General features: G+C 38.5%; 2 protein-coding genes across 2 annotated transcripts; both read right to left on the reverse strand.

Annotated features, from left to right (window-relative positions):
- Positions 1-2,618: 2,618 nt before the first annotated feature.
- LOC126455998 (uncharacterized) lies at positions 2,619-3,859 on the reverse strand. The gene is made up of 2 exons (XM_050091789.1): positions 3,397-3,859; positions 2,619-3,091 (listed from the first exon to the last, which is right to left on the reverse strand). Exons 1-2 carry the CDS (start codon positions 3,857-3,859, stop codon positions 2,619-2,621), a joined length of 936 nt encoding a protein of 311 aa, XP_049947746.1.
- Positions 3,860-11,029: 7,170 nt separating this feature from the next.
- LOC126456105 (uncharacterized) lies at positions 11,030-11,419 on the reverse strand. The gene has a single exon (XM_050091894.1). It carries the CDS (start codon positions 11,417-11,419, stop codon positions 11,030-11,032), a length of 390 nt encoding a protein of 129 aa, XP_049947851.1.
- Positions 11,420-23,653: the final 12,234 nt, after the last annotated feature.

Genomic DNA, 23,653 nt, shown 5'->3' on the forward strand with positions numbered 1-23,653 from the left:
AGAAAATCTTCAGCAGTTAGACTGAGATGAGGTGTACAAGGAACCTGATGCTAATTTAAAATATAACTTATTTCATGATACACTTGTAAGAGAATTTGAAAACTGTTTCCCGAAGAAAGTAGTCAAATCTAATTGTAAGAAACTATGCAAAAAACCTTGGCTTACTAAAGGAATAAAAACATCTTGTAACCAGAAAAGGGAACTGTATCTAACAACAAGAAAGAGTAATGACCAAGAAACAGCCAAATATTATAAAAACTACTGTGCTACATTAAGAAAGGTTATTAAAAAGCCCAGAAGCATGTGCATCATGTCTGAGATTAATACCTATGATAACAAAATCAAAACAATTTGGAATATTATTACAAGGGAGACAGGACAACCAAGACTACAGAATGACGGCACCACCATTAAAGTTAATGGAAACTTGATAAACAACAAGTCAGAAGTCGAAAACATTTTGAATAATCATTTTTTAAATGTTGTAGAGAAAATAGGATCTAAATGTTCATTAGAAGAAGCAAGGCAGTTAATGGAAGAGGCCTTACCCACACCATTTGATACAATTGAAATTCCACTCACCTCTCCATCTGAAATTTGCAAGATAAAAACTCTTTCAAGAATAAAAGCTCACATGAGATTCATGGCATTTCCAGCAGGATAATAAAAGCTGGTTCCCAAGAAATAAGTGGGATTCTTAGCCACATATGTAATAGCTCTCTGAAGCAGGGTATTTTCCCAGATAGACTGAAGTATGCCATTGTTGTACCACAGCATAAAAAAGGGGATACGTCTGATATCAACAACTACCGCCCAATCTCTCTTCTGACTGCCTTATCCAAAATTCTTGAAAAAGTAATGTATTGTAGAGTAGCTTCACACCTTTGTAAAAATAAAGTTTTAACAAAATGTCAGTTTGGTTTCCAGAAGTGTTTTTGAACGGAAAATGCTATATATACTTTCACTAATGAAATATTAAATGCTCTGCGTAACCGGAAGTCACCTGTTGGGATTTTTTGTGATCTATCAAAGGCTTTTGATTGTGTAAATCATGGAATACTTCTAGATAAGCTCAACTATTGTGGTATGACTGGGACAGTGCTCAAATGGTTTAAATCATACCTAACTGGAAGAGAGCAGAAAGTTGAAATAAACAGTTCACAAAATATGCAAAAAAACGGTGATTTCTCAAACTGGGGAACAATCAAGAATTGGGTGCTGCAAGGTTCGATCCTGGGTCCTCTGCTATTCTTAAAATATATTAATGACTTGCCATTCTATATTCACGAAGATGCAAAGCTGGTACTTTTTGCCGAGGACACAAGTATAGCTATCACACCTGACAGACAAGAATTAACTGGTGAAATTGTAAATGATGTTTTTCAGAAAATCATTAAGTGGTTCTCTGCAAATGGGTTCTCATTAAACTTTGACAAAACACAGTATATGCAGTTCCACACAGTAAATGGAATGACCCTATTAATAAATATAGACTTTGATCAGAAATCGGTAGCTAAGGTAGAATATTCAAAATTTCTAGGTGTATGCATTGATGAGGGGTTGAATTGAAAAAAAACCACTGAGGATCTGCTGAAACGTTTGAGTTCAGCTACTTATGCTATTAGGGTCACTGCAAATTTTGGCGATATACATCTGAGTAAATTAGCTTACCACGCCTATTTCCATTCTCTGCTTTCGTATGGTATCATATTCTGGGGTAACTCATCATTGAGTAAAAGAGTGTTCATTGCACAAAAGCGTGTAATCATAATAATTGCTGGAGCTCATCGAAGATCATCCTGCAGACACTTATTTAAAGAGCTAGAAATCTTCATCGTAGCCTCACAATATATATATTCTCTTATGAAATTTGTTATTAACAATCTAAACTAATTCAAAAGTAATAGCAGTGTACATGGCTACAACACTAGGAGAAAGGATGATCTTCACTACTCAAGATTAAATCTAACTTTGGCTCAGAAGGGGTACATTATGCTGCCACAAAAGTCTTTGGTCACTTACCTAATAGCATCAAAAGTCTGACAGATAGCCATATAGCATTCAAAAGGAAATTAAAAGAATTTGTTAATAGCAAATCCTTCTACTCATTAGATGAATTTTTGGATATAGTAAATGGGTAATTTTCCAACCTCCAAAAAAAATTTTGTCTAATGTAATATCTTGTATAGACAGCTTTTATTAACCTGACACATTCCACATCATTACGAAGTGTCGTATTCATGATCTATGGAACCAGTACTAATCTAATCTAATCTATAATCTAAAACTGTGTGTGCCACAATGTTTTAATTTAGTTATAATTTATTGCAGGCACAGTCGAGATTGTGGGGATCCATCGATATGTACAGTGAAACCTGGCTGTAACAACATTCAAAGGATCTGGAAAATTATGTTGTTATAAACGATTGCCGTTGCAACCAAGATTCGTTTTTTCAGTGTATTGTTGTGGCAAATGTAGAAGAAACATTTTATTTGGCATTTTTTTATTTTACATACATTATTTACTCTTAAGCTTACATGAATACCCTGCATAAAGCAGTATGTCGAGTATTCATCAAACTTCTTCACTTAGGAATGAAGTAATCAGTCATTTTACTCTACTGTTTACTTGCCCAACACACACTTCCTACATTACGTTCTATGTTCATTATTTCATTTGCAATTTTACTTCTCCCTCCCCTAGCTTCATAGAACATGTTCACAAATCCAATGGCTTCTAAAGCGTCACTCACAGTAGGGACAGGCACTTCATTTTTTTTTTCTTCCTCTTCTTCTTCATCTCCTTCCCTCATTTCATGGTCACTGTGGCACTGATTCTTCACTACATTTGCAATTTCGTCTTCAGTTTGAGCTTCAGTTGTAACAAGGTCATCATCTGTTGTTGTATACATTTCATAGTCGCATTGATTGAGAATATTACAGTTGATTTCTGGTAGAAATGCAGTTAGCGGCAGAGCATCAGTGTCATAGGAGGTGTCTTCAATTTCGGCTGCATTTATTCCTTCAGTTGTTTTCCCAAATGAGGGAAATAGTTCGTGAAGTTTGTGCTGCGACCCAGCTCCGAGGATTGCTAATGCATGTGATCATGTGATTGCACATGTAAGTGTAATAGAGTAGTCCTACTTTTTCCTAATGCATTGCACCATTTTCAGTAATATCAGCTGACCACAGTGGCATTTCATATTCCTAATTACTCCTTGGTCCAAGGGCTGCAATAAACTTATGGTATTTACAGGAAGAAAAACAAGCTTAATATTCTCCAGATCAGTGGATGAAGGGTGGGCTGGACTGTTGTCAACAAGAACTAATATGTTCCTCTTCTTACTTCTAAACTTTCGATTCTAACTCCTTGTATCAGCTTCAAAGAGTTCGCACTTTTTATTAGCATTGCAGTGCACTGAAGATTCTTTACATTCTTAAAAGACAAAGAGTTTTTTGATTCCCCCATCATAAGCAATTTTTTCTTCTCAGTTCCATCTGCACTTGCACAAACCAGAACTATTATTTGTTCTTTGGATAACTTCTCACCAACAAATTTTTCGCGCTTGAATTTCAGAGTTTTGTCAGGGGTCAATTTATAGAAAATACCAGTCTCGTCTGCATTAAAGATGTCTGCATATCCTTCACGAATTTTAGGCCATATGGTAGTGAGCCACTGTTGGATTGTTGCAGCATTTACACTGTTGGTTTTACCCCTCACTTTGCTAAAAATAATGCCATGACGTTGCTTGAATCTCTCAATCCAGCCTCCGCTGCACAAAAATTCCTTACTTTTTAATTTCTTGGCAACTTCTTCTGCTTTCACCATAAGGAGAGGTCCACTAAAGGGTACAGTCATGCTTCTCCCTGTTGCTTAAACTACTTAAGCAGCACTTCATTCACGTCGCTCCATTCAGTTATTTATAACCACTTAATTTTAGATCAATTTTGTTCAAATGCAGTACCAACTTTACCCTTGTTCTTCCAAATCATCTGGATTGTGAAATTCACAGGGCCAAATTGACAACACATGTCAACCTTTATCGTTCCATTTTCGATTTCACAAGTCACTTTCACTTTTTCTTCTGTTGTCCAAACTTTTCTTTTACTGGGCATCCTGTTCTAAATTCATACAGTTAATAACAAATTGTTATGGAAGCTGACATCACATGCACTGTTGATGAGTTCTATGATTGTCATCACTACTGTAGTATGAATGTGATTGTCATCACTACTGTAGTATGAATGCGCTTGGGTAACAGTACGGTGGGGAGACCACACTACACCTATTGTTGATGGAAGGGCAGAGAGAAGAATATGCTAGGTTTCCAAATTACAACACCAGATTTCCACCTATAGTACATTGATTCTTGGAAAATCTTGTTGCTAACAGGCTGAAAATGACATTACATATGAGGTACATGCATATACATTTGTCATATTAGGCAAGGATAAGAAGGATGTTTCTTACAAGGAATATGGCTGAACCACAGAAATCACGACATTATAGTCGAGTTGTTGTTGTAACCGATGTTGCTCTAAGAGAGCTCAACTGTATCATAGTCAAGTGTCTTGAGTTAGTTGCGATACATATGACTTCTGATTTAGGAATAAAGTATGACCTACTGTACTTGATGTTAGTGATATTTGTGCTAAAACCATCAATAATGGAAGTCATGTAGTACTTTAAGTGAGGGAATTATGCCAACGTGGAAGAAAAATTGTGCAAGAGGGATGAAGGAAGTAGTAAATTACACTCTCACTGTTGTGAACATGAATACACATTCTGCTCTGCCATTCTCCAGGTGCTGTGGACATGTATATATGCACCACTTGGTTTTCCTGCAGTGCTTTTGACATGTGTATGCATCATCAACCACTACCCCGTCACTGCCGTGGACTAGTTACTTCCACATCTTGGTGAATAAAACAGTTTCAAGTATTTTGATGGCTCAGTCATTACCATTGTTTGACTACTTAAATTGAACCATTTGCTATGTGAAACTGTCACGAATCTAAAAATGTCAGAAATAGGCAACAAAGCACATATATCATTTTTAAATTAATTTTATTTAATCCTTATTTTCTTTTGGGAAATGTTACATTTTGCTTTGTAACAATTTTTCGTTAACAACAGCAATCAACCTCCTAAGCAGAAAGGTTGCAGTTCGAGGTGTAACTCTTTCTCTTTAGGAATATGAGTGGTTTATTATTGGTGTACCATTTTTGATAATGCTGTTATTGGTAACACTGGCTGCATATCTGTCACATTGCTGCCTTCGCATCATATTGCAAACTTACAGTCGTGTGTGAATTTGGTGTTTTATTAACACGAAAAGCAAAAGCAGGGGCATGGTGAGCTTGCAGTTAAATGCCTTGAATGTTAATGAGAACAGTCATGACAGAGGTAATGAAGTTCCATCCTATAAACAATGCAAGTAAGTATTAAATATGGCCTTCCCAGTTGGCCGTGTGGTCTAACGCATTGATTTCCAGGCGGGAAGGAACACCTGGTCCCCGGCTAGAATCCACCTGACGGATTTGTGTCGAGGTCCAGTGAATCGGCCAGTCTGTGGATGGTTTTTAGGCGGTTTTCCATCTGCCTCAGCAAATCGGGCTGGTTCCCCTTACTCCGCCTCAGTTAAACTACATCGGCGATTGCTGCGCAAACAAGTTCTCCACGTACGCGTACACCACCATTACTCTACCATGCAAACATAGGGGTTACACTCGTCTGGTATGAGACGATCCCTGGGGGGGGGGGGGTGGGCTACCGGGGGCTGAACTGCGCAATAAACCTGGGTTTGGTGTGGGATAGAGGAGGGGTGAAGTGGACTGCAGTAGTCGTCGTGGGGTTGTGGACCACTGCGGCTGTGGCGGGGATGGAGCCTCTCTGTCGTCTCTAGGTCACTGGTTAACATACAATACAATACAAGTATTAAATAATTATATGATTACTTCTTCTACTTCTTCTTCTTCTTCTTCTTCTTCTAGTACTACTAGTACTATCATCATTATTACTATTACTATAATATGCAAGGTAGAAGGGCTGGCTTTTATTTCGCGAAAAATAGATTAACAATATTGTTCTCCTGTCAGGTAATGAATCCATTTTTGGAGCAGACAAACAAATCAACTGACTTATTTCAAGATCTTGAGGTCAATGTAGATTTTGTTAATGACAAATCGTTAAATGGAAGGGATAGAGAATTTGAAAACAGAGGAGGATACTGTTTTGATGTTGAAAACATTCCAGTTATAGATGATGCTGATACAGTGAGGGAAGAAAAAAAAAACAGCTCTTCACAGGAAGAAACAGGTATTTACTAAGAACATGTAGTATTCTTTTTCATATTTTGGCTATACAGTAATTACATTCAAAAACACCTATTGTTCATAATAATAATAATAATAATAATAATAACAATAATAATATTGTTATTATTATCATTTTTGAGATAAACTGTGACAAACACAAGATAAATGAAACAGCGTGGAAAGGGCATCTGTGCAAGAAAAGAACGCTCTAGTGAACGGTATGTAAACAAAAAGGGGAAAACTATTACTAGTAGGTCTCTATTACCACCCTGCAATGACGAATGTAGAATAAGATGCACAACAAATATAGCTGATGAAATTTGCATTCTGTTTCCTGGAACATGGCAAAGAGAATCTGTATTCGAACATACTACTATAGTAGAACCAAAATAAAGGTATGTTAAAGAACATACTAGTATTCATCGCTCAAGAAATATTTTTTATCATTTTAAAATTAAAGAGAAAATAATTAGAGTTAGTAAACGCAAGTTTCTTTCAACTACACATCAGCTATCGATACACGACAACTTTGTGGTCCCCAAAATAAAAAAGATACTGCAATAGAGAAAGAAGTAATGGTGAAACAGGGAAATAGAAAGAAAGTGCATGAGCAGGCTCTTAAGTAAGCGAGAGAACACATACTGAAACTTCCTGGCAGATTAATACTGTGTGCCAGACCGAGACTCGAACTCGGGACCTTTGCCTTTCGCGGGCAAGTGCTCTACCAACTGAGCTACCCAAGCGCGACTCACGCCACGTCCCCACAGCTTCAGTTCTGCCAGTACCTCGTCTCCTACATTCCAAACTTTACAAAAGTTCTCCTGCAAACCTTGCAGAACTAGTACTCCTGATAGAAAGGATATTGCAGAGACATGGCTTCACCACAGCCTGGGGCATGTTTCCAGAATGAGATTTTCATTCTGCAGCGGAGTGTGCGCTGATATGAAACTTCCTGGCAGATTAAAACTGTGTGCCGGACCGAGTCTCGAACTCGGGACCTTTACCTTTCGCGGGCAAGTGCTCTACCAACTGACCTACCTAAGCACAGTTCTAATCTGCCAGGAAGTTTCATATCAACGCACACTCCGCTGCAGAGTGAAAGTCTCATTCTGGAAACATCCCCCAGGCTGTGGCTAAGCCATGTCTCCACAATATCCTTTCTTTCAGGAGTGCTAGTTCTGCAAGGTTTGTAGGAGAGCTTCTGTAAAGTTTGGAAGGTAGGAAACGAGGTACTGGCAGAATTGAAGATGTGGGGACGGGGCGTGAGTCGTGCTTGGGTAGCTCAGTTAGTAGAACACTTGCCCACGAAAGGCAAAAGTCCCGAATTTGAGACTCGGACCGGCACACAGTTTTAATCTGCCAGGAAGTTTCATATCAGAGCACACTCCGCTGCAGAATGAAAATCTCATTCTGGAGAACGCATACTGTCTTTTGTTTCTGTAGAGTGTCACTATTGCAGAAGGGAGTCCAAAAATCAGTATTTAGATGGAAACATGAACATTAGTGAAATATGTCACATTTAGGAGGATTCCTATTTGAAGAAAGGTTAGCTCGTCAAAAAGCGTGCACACACGTTAGTATTTCATCACTTAATTTAGCAATTTGTAGTCCTAAAGAGGACTGATGGTGCATATAAAAACACCACCCAACTTCACAAACTAGAACTTGAAAAAAGTTATGAGAAAAACAAATTTGATGTGTAGATTTCAGACACTGAATAAGTGAAGCAGGATCCAAACAAAACTGTATTATTCTAGAATGAAATTTTCACTCTACAGCAGAGTGTGCACTATTATGAAACATCCCGCAGACTGAAATTGTGTGCTGGACCGGGTAACGAAGTTGGAACGTTTGCCCTTCGCAGGCAAGTACTCTGCCGTCTGAGCTACCCAAGCACGACTAACAACCTGTCCTCACAGGTTTCCTTCCACCAGTATCTCGTCTCCTAACTTTCAAACTTCATAGAAGCTCTCCTGTGCAACTTACAGTCATTGCCTGGAACAATTGAATACAACAGTATGGTCAGTCGTTGGAATACTGTGTGCCAAAAAGAAATTATTAACTCGATTGCAAACCTGGCAACTTATTATCAATCACTATAATTTGTAATTATGATTTCTGCAGATCACAAACTTGTTGCTAGCTTGTCAGAAACAATTGTCACTATACAGGTTTATCTGTTCTCAAGATAGTGACAAGAACTGACGAATAAGTAGTTGACTTGGATTCTTAGAAGTTCCATATTATTGTGATTTGAAATAGGAAACAACAAGAGGAAGTGTGTGATAACTGAAAACATGCAAGGCATGTCATTCCGTGGTAAACGTTTAGATTGATGCAAATGTAGATTTGGAGATACTCATTATCTTAATATTGTCCCATGAATGTCTGGCAAGGCAGCGGTGTTCATTCAAGTCGTTGTAAAAAGTTCCATAATTGCGATTGTTTTTCTTTATTAAAGTGTCGTTCAGGTGGAGAAAGCGTGAGGAATGGCATTTGAGGCTGAAGCTTAGCATGTATATAGTGACAAGCAATCTATTTTGTCTAGGTAACCCAATAAAACTTCATGTGATTGTGATCAGTTGTCTAACAATCATGATCCAGAAGCAGAAACTTTCTAATGCCACACTTGAACTTAAAGGAAAGAAGCTTCATTACGACACAAGTGCAGCTATAGTATACGTCGAATTTCTGAAGAACATTAAGCAGATATTGACTGATTTTGTGGGGATTATGGTATGAATTCAAATTACTAAAATTTCTGCCAATAAATGCTGTCTTTGAACAAACTTTTTGACAACTATACGATCATTTCACTGTCAACCATGTATGTTGAAAGTGGGGGTCAACAGCAGCCTGTCTATAACGAAGTATGATTCAGGATAACAAAACAGCATTGTTGTGGTTGTGAAACATCTTTATGTGCTTAAAGGTGATAGATTTGTTCTTTATGTAATCTTCATTTGTTATTTATTTACTTATTTCTTATTCAATCATGTGATGATCTTGCAATATATATATAAAATTGTATCAGTTTGGCTGAGTATGACAATCTCCGAAATTCAAAGATGATTTTCACAAACAATAAAAGACATAGACAGATAGCTTCCATATTAACAATAAAATATTTACTTGATAGTATTATTCTTTCTGTTCATGATCTTAGTGTTCCAGTCTGCTTAATGTATTCTTGCACATTAACAAATCTTGATGATGTTGTAGTCTGGAGTCTGAAGACTGGTTTGATGCAGCTCCTCACACTAGTCTATGTTATGCAGGTCTCTTGCTGTGACATGCAACTGTTTCTTCCTGTTTGTTGCATTCAGATCTTGGTCTCCCTCTACATTTAAACTAAACGTTGTCTCATTCATAAAATGACATAAATATTCTTAATGCAGTTTGTGTTGTGGCCCATCAAATAGAATTTCTACGGTCACCGAACAAGGAAACATCAGACTTCGATATTTATAAGATATATGGTATTAAAGAACACATGTTATGATATGAGACCATTAATAAAATGATAGTTATATATGAAGTCTTCACGGGTTGTCAGCCGAGTAGCGTTGTCGTCTGATAGCAATGTTTCAATGGAATGCGTTTCCATCATCTTCAGGCGAATGTCGAGATATCGTCGGTCGCGGGCTGGTGTCCAGTTTATGTTTCTTGAGAATTCTCGCGATCTTGGCCGTTGGAGGACCAACGCATGGCAAGAACGTACAGCCCATTGCTTTAGCTTCATCCAGCCTCTCTTCTCTTTTTTTGTGGTCGGTCTTGAGAGCTTGCCTTATTTGTGTCTCACTGTATACATTTTTCTTGAAGGTGTCCTTGTGATGTTGGAATTCTCATGGCAAACTTGCCTTATGGCAGATGGACCTGGCCCTGTGCACTAAGTTGTTGAGTACAGAATTGTATTGCTCTGAGTGGTGGCAGCTGTTGGCATTAAGATAGAGGTCAGCGTGTGTTTTCTTTCTGGACACTGCATGTCCCATGTTTCTTGTAATCAAGATATTCAGAAAGGGTAAGTTTCTGTTCTCTTCTATCTCCATTGTAAATTTGATATTTCCATGTACACCATTGAGGTGTTGATGGAACTCTAGCAGTTTGTCCCTGCCATGTGTCCAAACTACAAAAGTATTGCCAATGTACCTGTAGCAGGTTTTTTGCATGTGTTTAGCGGTGTCCAGTGCTAGCTTTTCAAAGTGTTTCATGTATGGGTCGGCTATGCCTGGTGCTAGGGCTGAGCCCATAGCTACACAATCTATGTGTTTGTAGAACTTCCCACCACATTTGAAATAGCTGGTGGTTAGCACATGGCGAAAGAGCTTCATGATATCCTCCTTAAAGTGTTCTTCACGTAAAGCCAGGGAGTTTTCTGTTGGTACTCGTGTGGATAACGATGTCACATCGAAGCTGATTAGTAGGTCGTCATTTTCCAGCCGTATGCCCTGCAGTACCTACTTAAATTCAGCCGAGTTTTTCACATGGTGTGGACCATAACCAACCAAGGGTTTTAGCATCTGTGACAAATGCTTAGCAATATTGTATGTCAGCGAGTTAATAGTGTTCAAAACAGGTCATAATGGGACGCCTTCTTTGTGGACCTTTGGAAGGCCATAGAAACGTGGTAGTGTCAGTGCCCTCGGGTACAGTTTCCTGATGATATTCTTCTCTAGTCCCGAGTTGTTGTGCATCTCAACGGTCTTGCGAGTCACTGTGGTGGTGAGTCCTTCCCTAGTCGTTCCTGCAGGAGGGCGTCGATTTTTTGCCAATAGTCTTCTGATTTAAGCAGCACCGTCGCGTTTTCCTTGTCCGCTGCCAAGACCGCTGTGTCCTGGTCCTCCCTGAGTGCCTGTAGTGCGTTGTGTTCTGCCACCGAAATGTTATTCTTCGGCATCTTTGCTTTGTCTAGTACTTTGCAGACGTCTCTTCTTACTTCTTCTGCAGCTTCTTCAGGTAGTCTACTTGTGGCTTGCTCTATCCTACTTATGATGTCCCGTTTTGGCAGGATCCTCGGAACTGGGGCGAATTTTAGACCCTTCGACAGCACTTCTTGTTTTGGCTTATCCAGTTCCTTGTTTGTGAGATTAATAACCACCATGTTGAGATATGGTTTTTCTTTCTGTTGTCGCACTTCTGGAAGTCGAAGGAATTTCTTGCACTGTCTTTTGGTGGCTTTCTTCTTGGACCATTCGCCATTGGCAAAGGTATTCCCTTCTGTCCAGTCCCATGTGTGTTCTGGGAGACATGGACAGTGCGATGGGACACGCAGTGTACAGAAAGAAAACACACACAGACCTCTATATTAATGCCAACAGCTGCCACCACCCTGCACAACGCCATTCTGTACTCAACACCTTAGTGCACAGGACCAAGTCCATCTGCCGTAAGGCAAGTTTTCCAGGAGAATTGCAACGCCTCAAGGACACCTTCAAGAAAAATGGATACAGTGAGACACAAATAACGAGAGCTCTGAAGACCGACCACAAGAAGAGAGAAGAGAGACCGGATGCAGATGAAGCAATGGGCTGTGCATTCTTGCTATATGCTGGTCCTCCAGTGGTCAAGATCGCGAGAATTCTCAAGAAATATAAAGTGGAGACCAGTTTCCGCGCAGTGGGAAAAATCAAAGACCTTCTCGGTTCAACCAATGATCCACTAGGTCTGATGGCACCTGGTGTGTACTAGATTGGATGCGAATGTGGGATGCAATATGTAGGACAGACGCAACGTTGCATCTCACAGTGCCACAATGAACACATCGGGCATGTACGATTGGGTCAGACCAATAAATCTGTTATGGCGGAACATAGTACTGACGAGAAGCATACCTTCGATTTCAAGGACACAATGAAAATATGCTGTACAAACGGATTTTGGGACTCAGTAATCAAAGAGTTTATAGAAATATGGTTACACAACACCCTAAATAGACCACGACAGTGGCTACCATCTCAGCACAGCCTGGGAGCCTGCAATGAGGAAAATCAGAGAAGAACGGTCTATTCCACCAAGGGCTATGGACGGAGCAGATAGAGAAGGATGTCAGGACCGAATCCTGCACACGCGTCCCCCACCACTGGCCGCTCCAGGCGTATCAGGCGATTCCACGGGCGCGTGATTGGCCGGCGGCGGGAACCGGAGAGCAGTCCAGCAGAGATATCAGCCACGACCGACGATATCTCGACTTAGGCATTATGGTCCAGACCATGAACCTCGTCATGGAAATGATGAAGGAATTCAGGGAGGCCCAGGAGCAGAACACTCAGATCCTTGTGGCCCTTCATGCAACAGTCCAGCAGTCGCTCCCCTCTGCGACTTCCTCAGTAGTCACAAAACCCTATCATGGAAAGAAGACCAAATATCCAAGGCCTGACAATGTGCATCTTTAATGCAGATGACATTGTTAATCAAGAGGTAAATGGGGGAAACCCACCTAAACCGGGAATAAAAGCGACAGTTTCCAACTATGTTAGCTACCGTAAAGATTGGCCAACCCAAGGCGTAGGAGTGGCCATATACATACAAAGAGGGTGTCCCCACCACCAGGTATTCATACCAACTACCAATGAAATCGAAGCAGTGGCCGTGGAAGTAACCACTGCCACCAGACCCCTAACAATCGTTGCAACCTACTGACCCCCACAAGACAAGATAGCAATTTCAAGAGGCAGAACCCCAGGATGACGAAGATGAAGAGGTCGTCTGTAGTCAACTGGCTGTCTTGCTCAACACTGAGGAGGACCCAGAGGACGAACCCCCACTTTTTGTCCCCAAGGACGTGGCAAAAGTAATTAGGCCCCTCATTACAAAAAGGAGCAAGGACACGACAGTGTCACCAACCAGTTAGTTAAAAACCTACCGCCCTCGGCTATCGAACACCTTGCAAAAGTCTTCGACGACATTACTCATACCCATGAGTTCCCAGCATACTGGAAACACGTGGAAGTGGTTGTAATACACAAACCAGGGAAAGACCCTTTATTCCCGCAGAACTACAGGCCGATTAGCCTCTTGCCAACTCTGAGCAAGATCTAAGAGCGCCTCCTGCTTATTCCCATACAAGACCACATCATCAACAAGCGACTTTTGCCAGATTTCCATTTCGGATTCCTGCAGAAGCACTCTGTCCCACAACAGATCTTGAGACTAGTGGAAGCAGCCACAGAGGGCAGCAACCACAGAGGCTACTGCGCTATAGTGGTACTTGATGTAGCGAAAGCCTTTGATTCAGTATGGCATAAAGCGCTACTATACATGTTATAAGCACAAGAGTTCCCCGGGAGCATAGTCAGGTTGATCCAAAGTTATCTCACGATTAGAACCTTCTCTGTCAAAGTAGAAACAGCTACCTCCACCAAAAGGCGTATTCGTGCTGGGGTGCCACAGGGGTCGGTCCTGGGGCCTGTTTTGTACAGTGTGTAAACTGCGGACACTCCAATGGCCCCCCTGGTGCACACCACACAGTATGCTGACGACACCGCCTTTTACACTTGTAATGTGAATAAGGAGCTGATCATTTGTTGGTTACAAAGGGTTTTAGATAACACAGAAACCTGGGCCCATCGCTGGCGCATCACAATTAATCCTGAAAAGACACAGGCTCTGCTGATCAGCTGGAGACTCGGGAGATGCGGACCCCCTCAACGCCCCCCCCCTTCACCTACCTAAATCGATCCCGACTCTCCTGGTGCAGATCCGCCAAGTATCTCGGCGTAACCTTGGACTCGAGACTATCGTGGAACCACCATATAGACGAGATCCACAGGAAGGTCTGCGCCAGAATATCCATCCTATACCCAGTCCTCAACACAACCAGCTCCCTTCCCTGCTCTGTAGGACTAAACGTCTATCAGGCCCTCATACGGCCAGTAATGGATCATGCATGCCCTGTCTTGGGATATGTGGCAAAGCAGCATCTGGACACACTCCAGAGGCTGCAGAAACGTGCCCTCAGGAGGGCACTGCACCTACCCATGGGATTCCCCACCGACTATCTGCACGCCTCTGCCGAAATCCCACTCCTCAGACAAAGATTCCAGGATCTGGCAAGGTCTTTCTATGAGAGCTCTTCCAGATCTGGAAATAACCTTATCCACTCCTTAGGTCGGTATGACATGTCCTGCGACAAGCACAAACGCCCCATGACGATCTTCGGCGACCAAGTTGAAGAGAAAAATCCCATAAAATCTCCAAATCCCAACACCAATCCTTAATCCTTAAAATACCCAACATCTCGCCAGCCTCAGGCAAGTACTAGACACCACCCGAACACCAATACAACACACAGACAGCCAAAACAGTCGAAAACAATCACACACCCACAACACACTTAGTGGAGTAAAAGTCAGCAGGCTACAAACTCCTCTATACGCTTCCCCAAGGAGGGGAAAGTAAAAGGTGACAGAGCGATATCCCGACACTTTACCTGAAGATGATGGAGATACATTCCATCGAAAAGTTGCTACGAGACAACGACGCTACTGTGAAGACTTCATATATGAAATTCGCTGATAATGCCTGCGCTCACATATAAAATGACAGTTAATGGCCGTAATGGTTCATCAATTATCTTCACTGTGACTGCTGCGAAAATTACCACAGAAATACAAATTGTTTATGACAGAAGCAATTAGGTTTGATAGACTATCATTTTAAGTAAAACACAGATACTTTTTTGATGACATACTTAATCAACTAAGTAACTGAACAATATCTGGTAGATTATGCTAAGATATTCCCCTCCCAACTGTAATAGACAGAACAGAAGAATAATAAAAACTGAAATTTTGTCTTTTCTTTACCAATAAAAATCATCTGAAATATTATCTCTTATGGCTGTCACATGTGTATAAATTAATTCTTTGCTGCTTCTTGGCATACTTATTCCATACAGAATTTTTCTTTTCCCTTAAAAGCTCTTTTATGAAATCCACATTTATCTCTGTTACCAAATTGTTAATTCCTTCATATATACCTAGGTCACCCACTGCCTGAACCCATCTTTTACTTAAACTGGGCCATAAATTTCTTTTTTCTTGAATTACATTAAGCACCCCCTTTTAGTTATTAAATCCACCCACGTAGTCTTCAGCATTCCTCTGCAGCACCAAATTTCAAAAAGTGTATTCTGTTTTCGTCTGAACTGCGCCTGTCTATATTTCTGTTCTTTGCTAGGCTGCTTGCAAGCCAAATATCTTCCTGAAACTCGAATTTATATTCGAAATTATCAAATTTCTCCTTCTCAACAATGCATTTCTTCTTATTACCAGTCGCCATTCCATATCTTTTCTCCTTCATCCATCGCCAGCATGTTTAGTTGTGCAAATTGAAAAATTCATGTACTTCTTTCACTGTCTCATCTCCTTATCAATTTCTCTTAGAACTGCTTGATTTGGGTTGTCAGGAATTAAAACACCTAACAACTATACTGCTTAAACAAAGGTTTATTCAGTGTTCTAAAATCAACAAAACATTAGTCTTGGCAACACAAACACAACAGTAAGAACTAAGAGCTTAAAAAAGACAAATTACACAGTAATACAGATATTATCATATATGTAATAAAATATGAAACTTTAGTTCATCCAACCTTCAACGATCTTCCACATATTTATATTTTATTACTGAATCAAAGATGTAACTCAAAATCATTCAAATCAATGTTTTCGTTCTTGACTACTTCTACACTCGTAAAGCCTGATGGCTGCTGCCCAGTGTTGTGGTTTTATATGTTTAATAGTAATCTGATTATCAATATGTAATGTAGAAACTGAACTCTCTTCAATAATTTTAATTTTCTTCAATAAATGATCCAGTAACATTGATTATTTATATGAATCACTGCCAGCAACAAATTCGGCTTCCATTATTGACTGTCTAGAAAGCTTTTGAATTTTACTTCTCTACATTTCTGGTCCATCACAATACTTTGTTAAAATTCTACTTGTGAAAGTCTAGTCAGTTTTTCACATGCATTATGAGCGTTACTATAAACATTAATAGCAGAACACATTGTTTTGCTAAACTAAATTCCGTTATTAACTATACCTTTCAGATAGAGAAGAATCCTTTTAACGAATTTAAGGTGGGCTTCAGTAGACAAATCTTGTGCTCTTTAAGCATCATTGACAGCATAAGTTTTATTTCAATAAACAGCAACACACAATAGAGTTCTCATTGTTTCAAACCTAGCCGCATGGCTAAATGTTTCAGAAAAATTAATCCCTCTTGTAACTAATCTTGGGTTGTAGTAGAGAATTTAATTGTTATTATCCAGTTTTGTTGCAGCCACCTGATCAGATGTCAGTAGCTTTCCTTATGGCTGGTGAACCAACCACTTTTCCAGCAACAAAATTTCTGATGTGACTGCATTTCTGCATCCACAGCAGCTTTCCTATTATCTGCATCTGAAGACTTCCTTGCTTCATCATTGTCTTTTGGAACTTCCCACTGCACCTTTGATTGCTCACACTCATATTGATAACATATTGGTCTTCTATTCCTCAAAACTCAATGTATACCTACATTTTCAACTCCACAAAAGAGCTGTCATTTGTATCTTTGGTTACTTCAACATAATCATGATGCTTCACCCCTGTAATATTTTCTGCTAACGTTTCCTCATTCATATTAAATAGTGTCACATATGTAAACTCATTCATAGCCAAGTAGTCAACCTATTTGGTAACATCACTCTTCAGTGGTTGTTGTAATGTTTCATCCTTAAATGTCACATCTGAGCCAACAACTAAATGCCAGCCTATAAGTATGTATAACACCACCTTTCAAAGTTTCAGCATCGAAATTTCTCCATTTCGTAGCTGTGATCCAGACAGAACATTATATCCCAAATGCTTTCAGATGATCAGAGAAACTCTTCTTTCTAAAGTATATTGGTGTTTTACTTTAACCCTTTCTGGCTCAGCAGGTTAAGAGTACGAGTTGCAGCAAGCTCTGCATCAATCTATAATGCTTTTGGAATATGCCATACTGGCTGCAGCCATGAACTTATCATCTCACAGATAACCTTGTTCTCACATTCAGCAACTCTAATTTGCTGTGGTGTATGTGTGCAGTCAGAGAATCTTTCATCCTAATTGACTCAGCATACCTTTTTACATCAGTTATAAAATTCCTTGGCACCATCAATTGGCAATTCTTTAATATTCAGTTCAGCTTTTTTCTCCATCATCTCAATAAATATTGGCAACTTCTGTCCAACCTCATCTTTTTGATGTGGAAAATGTGTAGTTTCAAACAAGAAAAAGATCCTAAGAACAAGAAAATATTGATAGCCAGCTAAATCTTTGTTTGCCATTGGACCACAAACGTGAGCAAAAACTAATTTTCCTGAGCTGGTTGATTTATAAATTCAGTTGCTAAAAACTAGCTCATGATGGTTACCTAGGATAAACCTTCACAAAATTCGACATCAGCCTTTCATCAGTTTCATGTGCTATCGAGATTGCTGTACATGGCATTTACTCTGGTGTCCAGATCTTTCAAGTCACATTTGAAGAGTATCAGTAGTTTCTTCTAAACAAAAAACTTTTCTTGTTGAATCACTATCACTGCCAAACGATAAAACTCTTTCTTACTTTCAGATAGAGCAACAGCCATTGGTATGTTGTTTCTGTAAAATAACAATATTTTATGACTATTGCTATGCTCAATATTTTTTTCCAGCCATTCTGACAGTGCCACACAAAATCAAAATATCATCCAGTCTACTTTTTCCCATCAAAAACTTCAACATGAATATGGCCACATCCACATTGTTCTTAACACTGTCTATTTTCTTTATTGTACCAAAAGAACTGTTCAAAACATATCAATTTCGATTATTTGTTACATGTTGTATAATGCCACTATAAAGTTACCATTCGTCACCCACTAATGTACCTACATTTGCACATAGATCTTGGACAACATCTTTTTTGGATGTACTTCTGTGATATTTCCATAGGTGATAATATTGCAGAATCACCACAGTTAGACAGTTAAGATCTTCCCTGGATCGATGACTTCTAATTTTGCATTTAAAACAAAATATACCTGTTTTGCAGTCTTTCGAAATGCATCCATTTTTACTCTTGGAAACATTTCTTCACACCTTGTTTGCTTCAATTTTTGCCAAAAAACTATTTTATTGTTACTGTATTGCTATACATCTATTAAATTTTGAAAACATTTCAGATACATTTGTTTCATTATTTGAAACTCATAGTTGAGACATCTTTTCTGCTGTTTATGCCACGTTTTATCTTCTTGTGGAAGATTATGGCAAGTCACATAAATATGATGAAATTATTTTGACAATGTATGAGTAAATGTCTACACAAATCAGCTTTGCTGTTCATTTATTAAGCATAAACATCTTCGTTTGAACTCAATCAAATTTTGCTAGATGATTTTGCATATCACCTGACCGCTTCCATTCAGTGTTATAAAACTTATGCCATAACAGGTCGATATATTCTGCAGATTGGCTAACACATATATGGTGCAACTTTTATCATACATGTTTTGCAGCTTCAAATGAGGGATCTCGAAGTAATGCTTTGGTACCTCATGACAAAACGAAATGTTTTCCCTAATAGGTGTTTGTTTTCATCTATGTAGTTAACTTTGCAACACAGACATGAATGTTTATCTCTGCTTTGATTAAAATACCATTTGCCATTCACCATTTGCTTCACATTCCAAAATACACCAGATTGTCCAGTTCTCCTCACCAATTAATTTTCAATCTTTTATTTTTTCAGTCATGATTTTCTTCTTGTCCACTTGCATCAACTGGTGACATTTTCCACTACTGTGTCTTCTTTTAAAGTTAGAAAATGCAATACGATTTTGTAAGCTGTCCATAATGATGTGGTATAAGATCACCAACTGTATACTTGAATTACTTCTCCCTTAGAACACTTTATTTAATTATACAATTTAGTTATCCATCAAATCTATGTTTAGCAGACCCATGCACATCTGATTTCATGACAGGAATGAAAATAACTAACAAATTTCTGCTTGAACAAAGATTTATTCAGTGTTATAAAGTCAACAAAACGCTACTCTTCGCAACAGAAAGACAACTAGAACTAAGAACCACAAAGAAAGTCAAAATTACACTGATACACAGATATCGTAACATAAATTAAAACCTAGACAAATTTTAGGAGCAGGTTTCTTTCACCAAAACGAGAAAGAAAGTAGTAAACAAAGGCTCTAAAGTGCGTACCTTAAGAGATATGAGCATTTATTCATCTTCCATACTCTGTAATACATCACTTCTACTGTAAGCTCCTTCTTTTTCCACCATCAGTGTGGTTCCTGTTGATTCTATCATCAGGTGGGACTATACTAGGTATGGCCTTCACCTCAACAGGAAAGGGAAGAGAAAACTGTCTGGGCTAGTAGCAAATAACTTATGGGCGGGGGGGGGGGGGGGGGCACTGTCACAAGTGGTAAAGTACCAGAGGTTACAAGTGACAGATCAGCAGTTTTTTTAGGGTAGGGAGGGCAGAAACAAAAGATGTTCAGAGGCAGACTGAAAATGACATTCACATTGATAAAACAGGCAGCCAGAAAGGAAATTTTAATGTACACAATTCATGCAGACAGGCTATGATTGAAACTAGAGACTGTCAAAAATTAGCAGGAAAATTAGGTTCATCCAGTTGTAATTCAGCCAGTTCACAAAATTAGTTATCGTTATTACATCAGAATATCCAGGGGCTAAGGGGCCAAAGCATTCATTAATAAAGTTACCCCTGTTTTGAAAATTGTTTTCCTCTAAAGGTATCTCAAATCACACAGTAGTCAAGAAGTAAACTATGGATTACACAAGGAATAAAGATATCATGTGGGACAAAAAGGAGACTGTATCTACTATCTAGGATCAGCTCTGATGTTAGAATTGTGATGTATTACAAAGAATACAGCAAAATATTGAAGCAAGTAATCTAGAAATCGAAGAAGCTTTATTATGAGAAAAAAGATAGTTACATCAGGCAACAAAATAAAAACTGTATGGGATGTAGTGAAGTCTAAGATAGGTGGAGTCAATAAGGAAGACGAACAGGTAGCTCTAAAAATAAATGAGACTTTGGCAACAAGTACATGTAGTGTTGCAAACCTCTTAAACAACTACTTCATTTGTTACTGACAGCTTGGGATTATCAGGTTCGGTGAACAGTCCAATGTAGTATCTGGGAACAGTCTTTAAAAATATCTTCAGTAAAATGGAGACGACATGTCTCCGAAAGAAGTAGCATCCATCATAAAATCCTTAAAATCTAAGCATTCCAGTGGTATGATAATACATCAACGAAGTTAATCAAAGAGTGCTCATGTGAGTTGAGTTCTATTTTAATTATTTGTGTAATCAATCTCTTATCAGCGGAACATTTCCAGACTGGCTAAAATATGCTGAAGTTAAGCCTCTTTACATGAAGGGGGATAAAGTGATACCATCAAACTATTGACCTATTTCACTTTTTCTGGCTTTCTCAAAAATATTTGAAAAGTTTGTGTTCGAGTGTCTCCTTAAGCATCTGACTGCAAATAATATATTGTTAAAGTCACAGTTTGGATTTCTGAAGGGTTCTGATGTAGAGAAAGCAATTTACACTTACATTAGACAATAAATTAGAGGCTTCTGGCTTTTTCTGTGACCTGTCAAAAGCCTTTGTCTGTGTGAACCACATCATTGTCTTAAGTAAATTGAAATATTATGGCGCCACCGGCGAAATGGTTCGAGTATTATCTATCTAACCGGAAACAAAGAGTGTCGTTGCAAAATACCTGTACAGTAAGCAGTCAGTCTTCATCTGACTGGTAGCTAATTACATGTTGTAATCCATGCATCCATTTTGGATCCATTGCTTTTTCTTGTATACATTAAAGACCTCTCATCTGTTACATTGCCAGATGCTAAGTTTGTTTTGTTTGCAGATGATACAAATATTGCAATAAGTAGCAAGTCAAGCATACATTTAGAAATAGCTGCTAATCAAATTTTCACTTATGTTAATAAGTGGTTTAAAGCTAAATCACTGTCATTAATCTTTGAGAAGAGGCATTATATGCAGTTCAGAACCTGTAAGAGATTTCCTTGCAGCATGTATATAACATGTGAAGACATGCAGATCGAATAATAAATTCAGTTGGGAGGGGCATACCACAAAATTGCTTAAGTGCCTAGACAGGTTTGTATTTGTTGTTAGAATGATGTCAGCTTCAGGAGATAAAAAAAACGTTGCATACTTTGCTTACTTTCGTTCTATTATGCCATATGGGATTATATTTTGGGACAACTCATCAAACTGAGCAAAAGTTTGTTGGGTGCAAAAGCGTGTGATAAGAATAATTTATGGTGTAAATTCAAGAACATCATGTAGAAATCTGTTCAAGGAACTTTGTATTCTAACCATTGCTTCTCAGTATATTTATTCCTTAATGAAATTTGTTGCAAGTAATACATCTGTCTTTCCAACCAATAGCCCCATACATAGTATCAATACTAGGAATAAGAACAATCTACACAAAGACCTAAAATCACTTACGTTGGTCCAAAAGGGGTCCAATGTTCAGGAACAAACATTTCAATAAATTGCCAGCAACCAACAAAAACTTGGTTTCAGGTAAAGCACAGCTTAAACAGAATTTGAAAGACTTTTTGATAGGCAACTTCTCCTGCTCCATAGATGAATATCTTAACAGAGACTGTTAAGCCATCTTAAGTATAAATATCTGTTAGATTTCAGTTTTGCCAGCAATTGGTCACAACAGTCAAGATTAGGTATTTTGTGTATGATAAATTTATTAATAGTACCTAAGAGTGTTTCATTTTGATAGTGTGTTAATTCTGTAAATATTAGCTGTTCCAGTTTACTACATTGTATTCACCTATTTCGACAATCTCCTGACAAATGATCAGGGTGGTATGCATTATATTCAATGTTTTATGTTTTTATGCTATATTTTTTGAGATGACTTCCAAACCCCGAGAATCGTCTCAATTTGTGGGTCTATGGAACGAAAACTGAATCTAATCTAATCTAATCTTTTTAATGTTCTGGAAGAAGGTAGTATGGTCCAAAATAAGAAAAAAGTCTAGTAAAATGGGTTCTAAAATTCACATTTTATGAGCTATGAGCACTTGTTCAGTAGAAGAGAGGTGTTTCTCACTATCAAAGATGAACAAGTGTCATAGCTCTTGTATGCATTTTCGACCCTTGTTTACCAGACATTTTCTTCGTGTTTTGGTCTGTACTTCCTCCTCCCAAAATATAGTAAGCAAAGACCTTGCAGCATAAAATATTTGTTTCATAGTATCAAAGATGAAAAAGTGCTCATACCACTCAAGGTATGCATTTTAGAGCCTGTGTTTACTGGACTTATTTACTTATTTCTGTATAAGGGACTTGTTCCTAGCGTTTGTTGGCGTTTTTTGGAATATCTTGTATGATAAAATATGAAACTGTACTTTACACAATCTTAAAAAAATTCTACTACAATCTATCATCCTTGTTTTATGTTTGATTGAGTGATTTATTTATTCATCAGTAGAACAATACACACTCTATGGATGCCATTAAATGTCTTACAATATTTCTTATCAAAACAAATGCGGGTCTTGCAGTATTTGTAGCTCCTCTATTCTGTCCTACTTTTCTGATCATGTCATTAATTGTTACATAGTACAATTTTCATGGAAATTCATTTACAACCTATTATTTTAAATATTCATTAACAGTGTATAACTGTTATTAAGTAAACAGTTTTAGCCTTTGGCCTTTTACATCTTTTATTTCTTGTGGCAGTCTATAGTACAATTTTATTCCATGGTATAATGCACTATTTAGAGGACTTGTTTCTTCTATTTAGATGTTAACAGTGTCTGGATTTGGTTCCATGGACAAGTATTGTGCTGTTTGTGGTGTTCAGATTAAGATTTTTTCTCGTATACATTATTTTGTGATAGATTTATTCTCGCAGAAGTACCACAATTTCTAGTTTTCCAATAATTCTTTACAGTGTGCCCTGTTACTACTATTTGTTACTATTTGTACAGCTCTTTCCTGCGTCTTGAAAATAATGTGTATGTTCCCAGCACTTGGTCCCCAAAATATTATCCCATAACTGAGGATTGAATGCTTACATTCAAAGTATGCCACTTTGTGGCATGAAATATTGTGCACTGGTGCAAGGATACACAGGACATAACAACCTGAGAATAGCCTCTTTGCCAAAATTCTCACTTGTTCTGTCCATTTCAATTGACAGCCTACAGTCATCCCCTAGAATTTGGTCTCAGTTGCACAATTTACTG

The sequence above is a fragment of the Schistocerca serialis genome, chromosome 1 (assembly GCF_023864345.2).
Source record: "Schistocerca serialis cubense isolate TAMUIC-IGC-003099 chromosome 1, iqSchSeri2.2, whole genome shotgun sequence".
NCBI lineage: Eukaryota > Metazoa > Arthropoda > Insecta > Orthoptera > Acrididae > Schistocerca > Schistocerca serialis.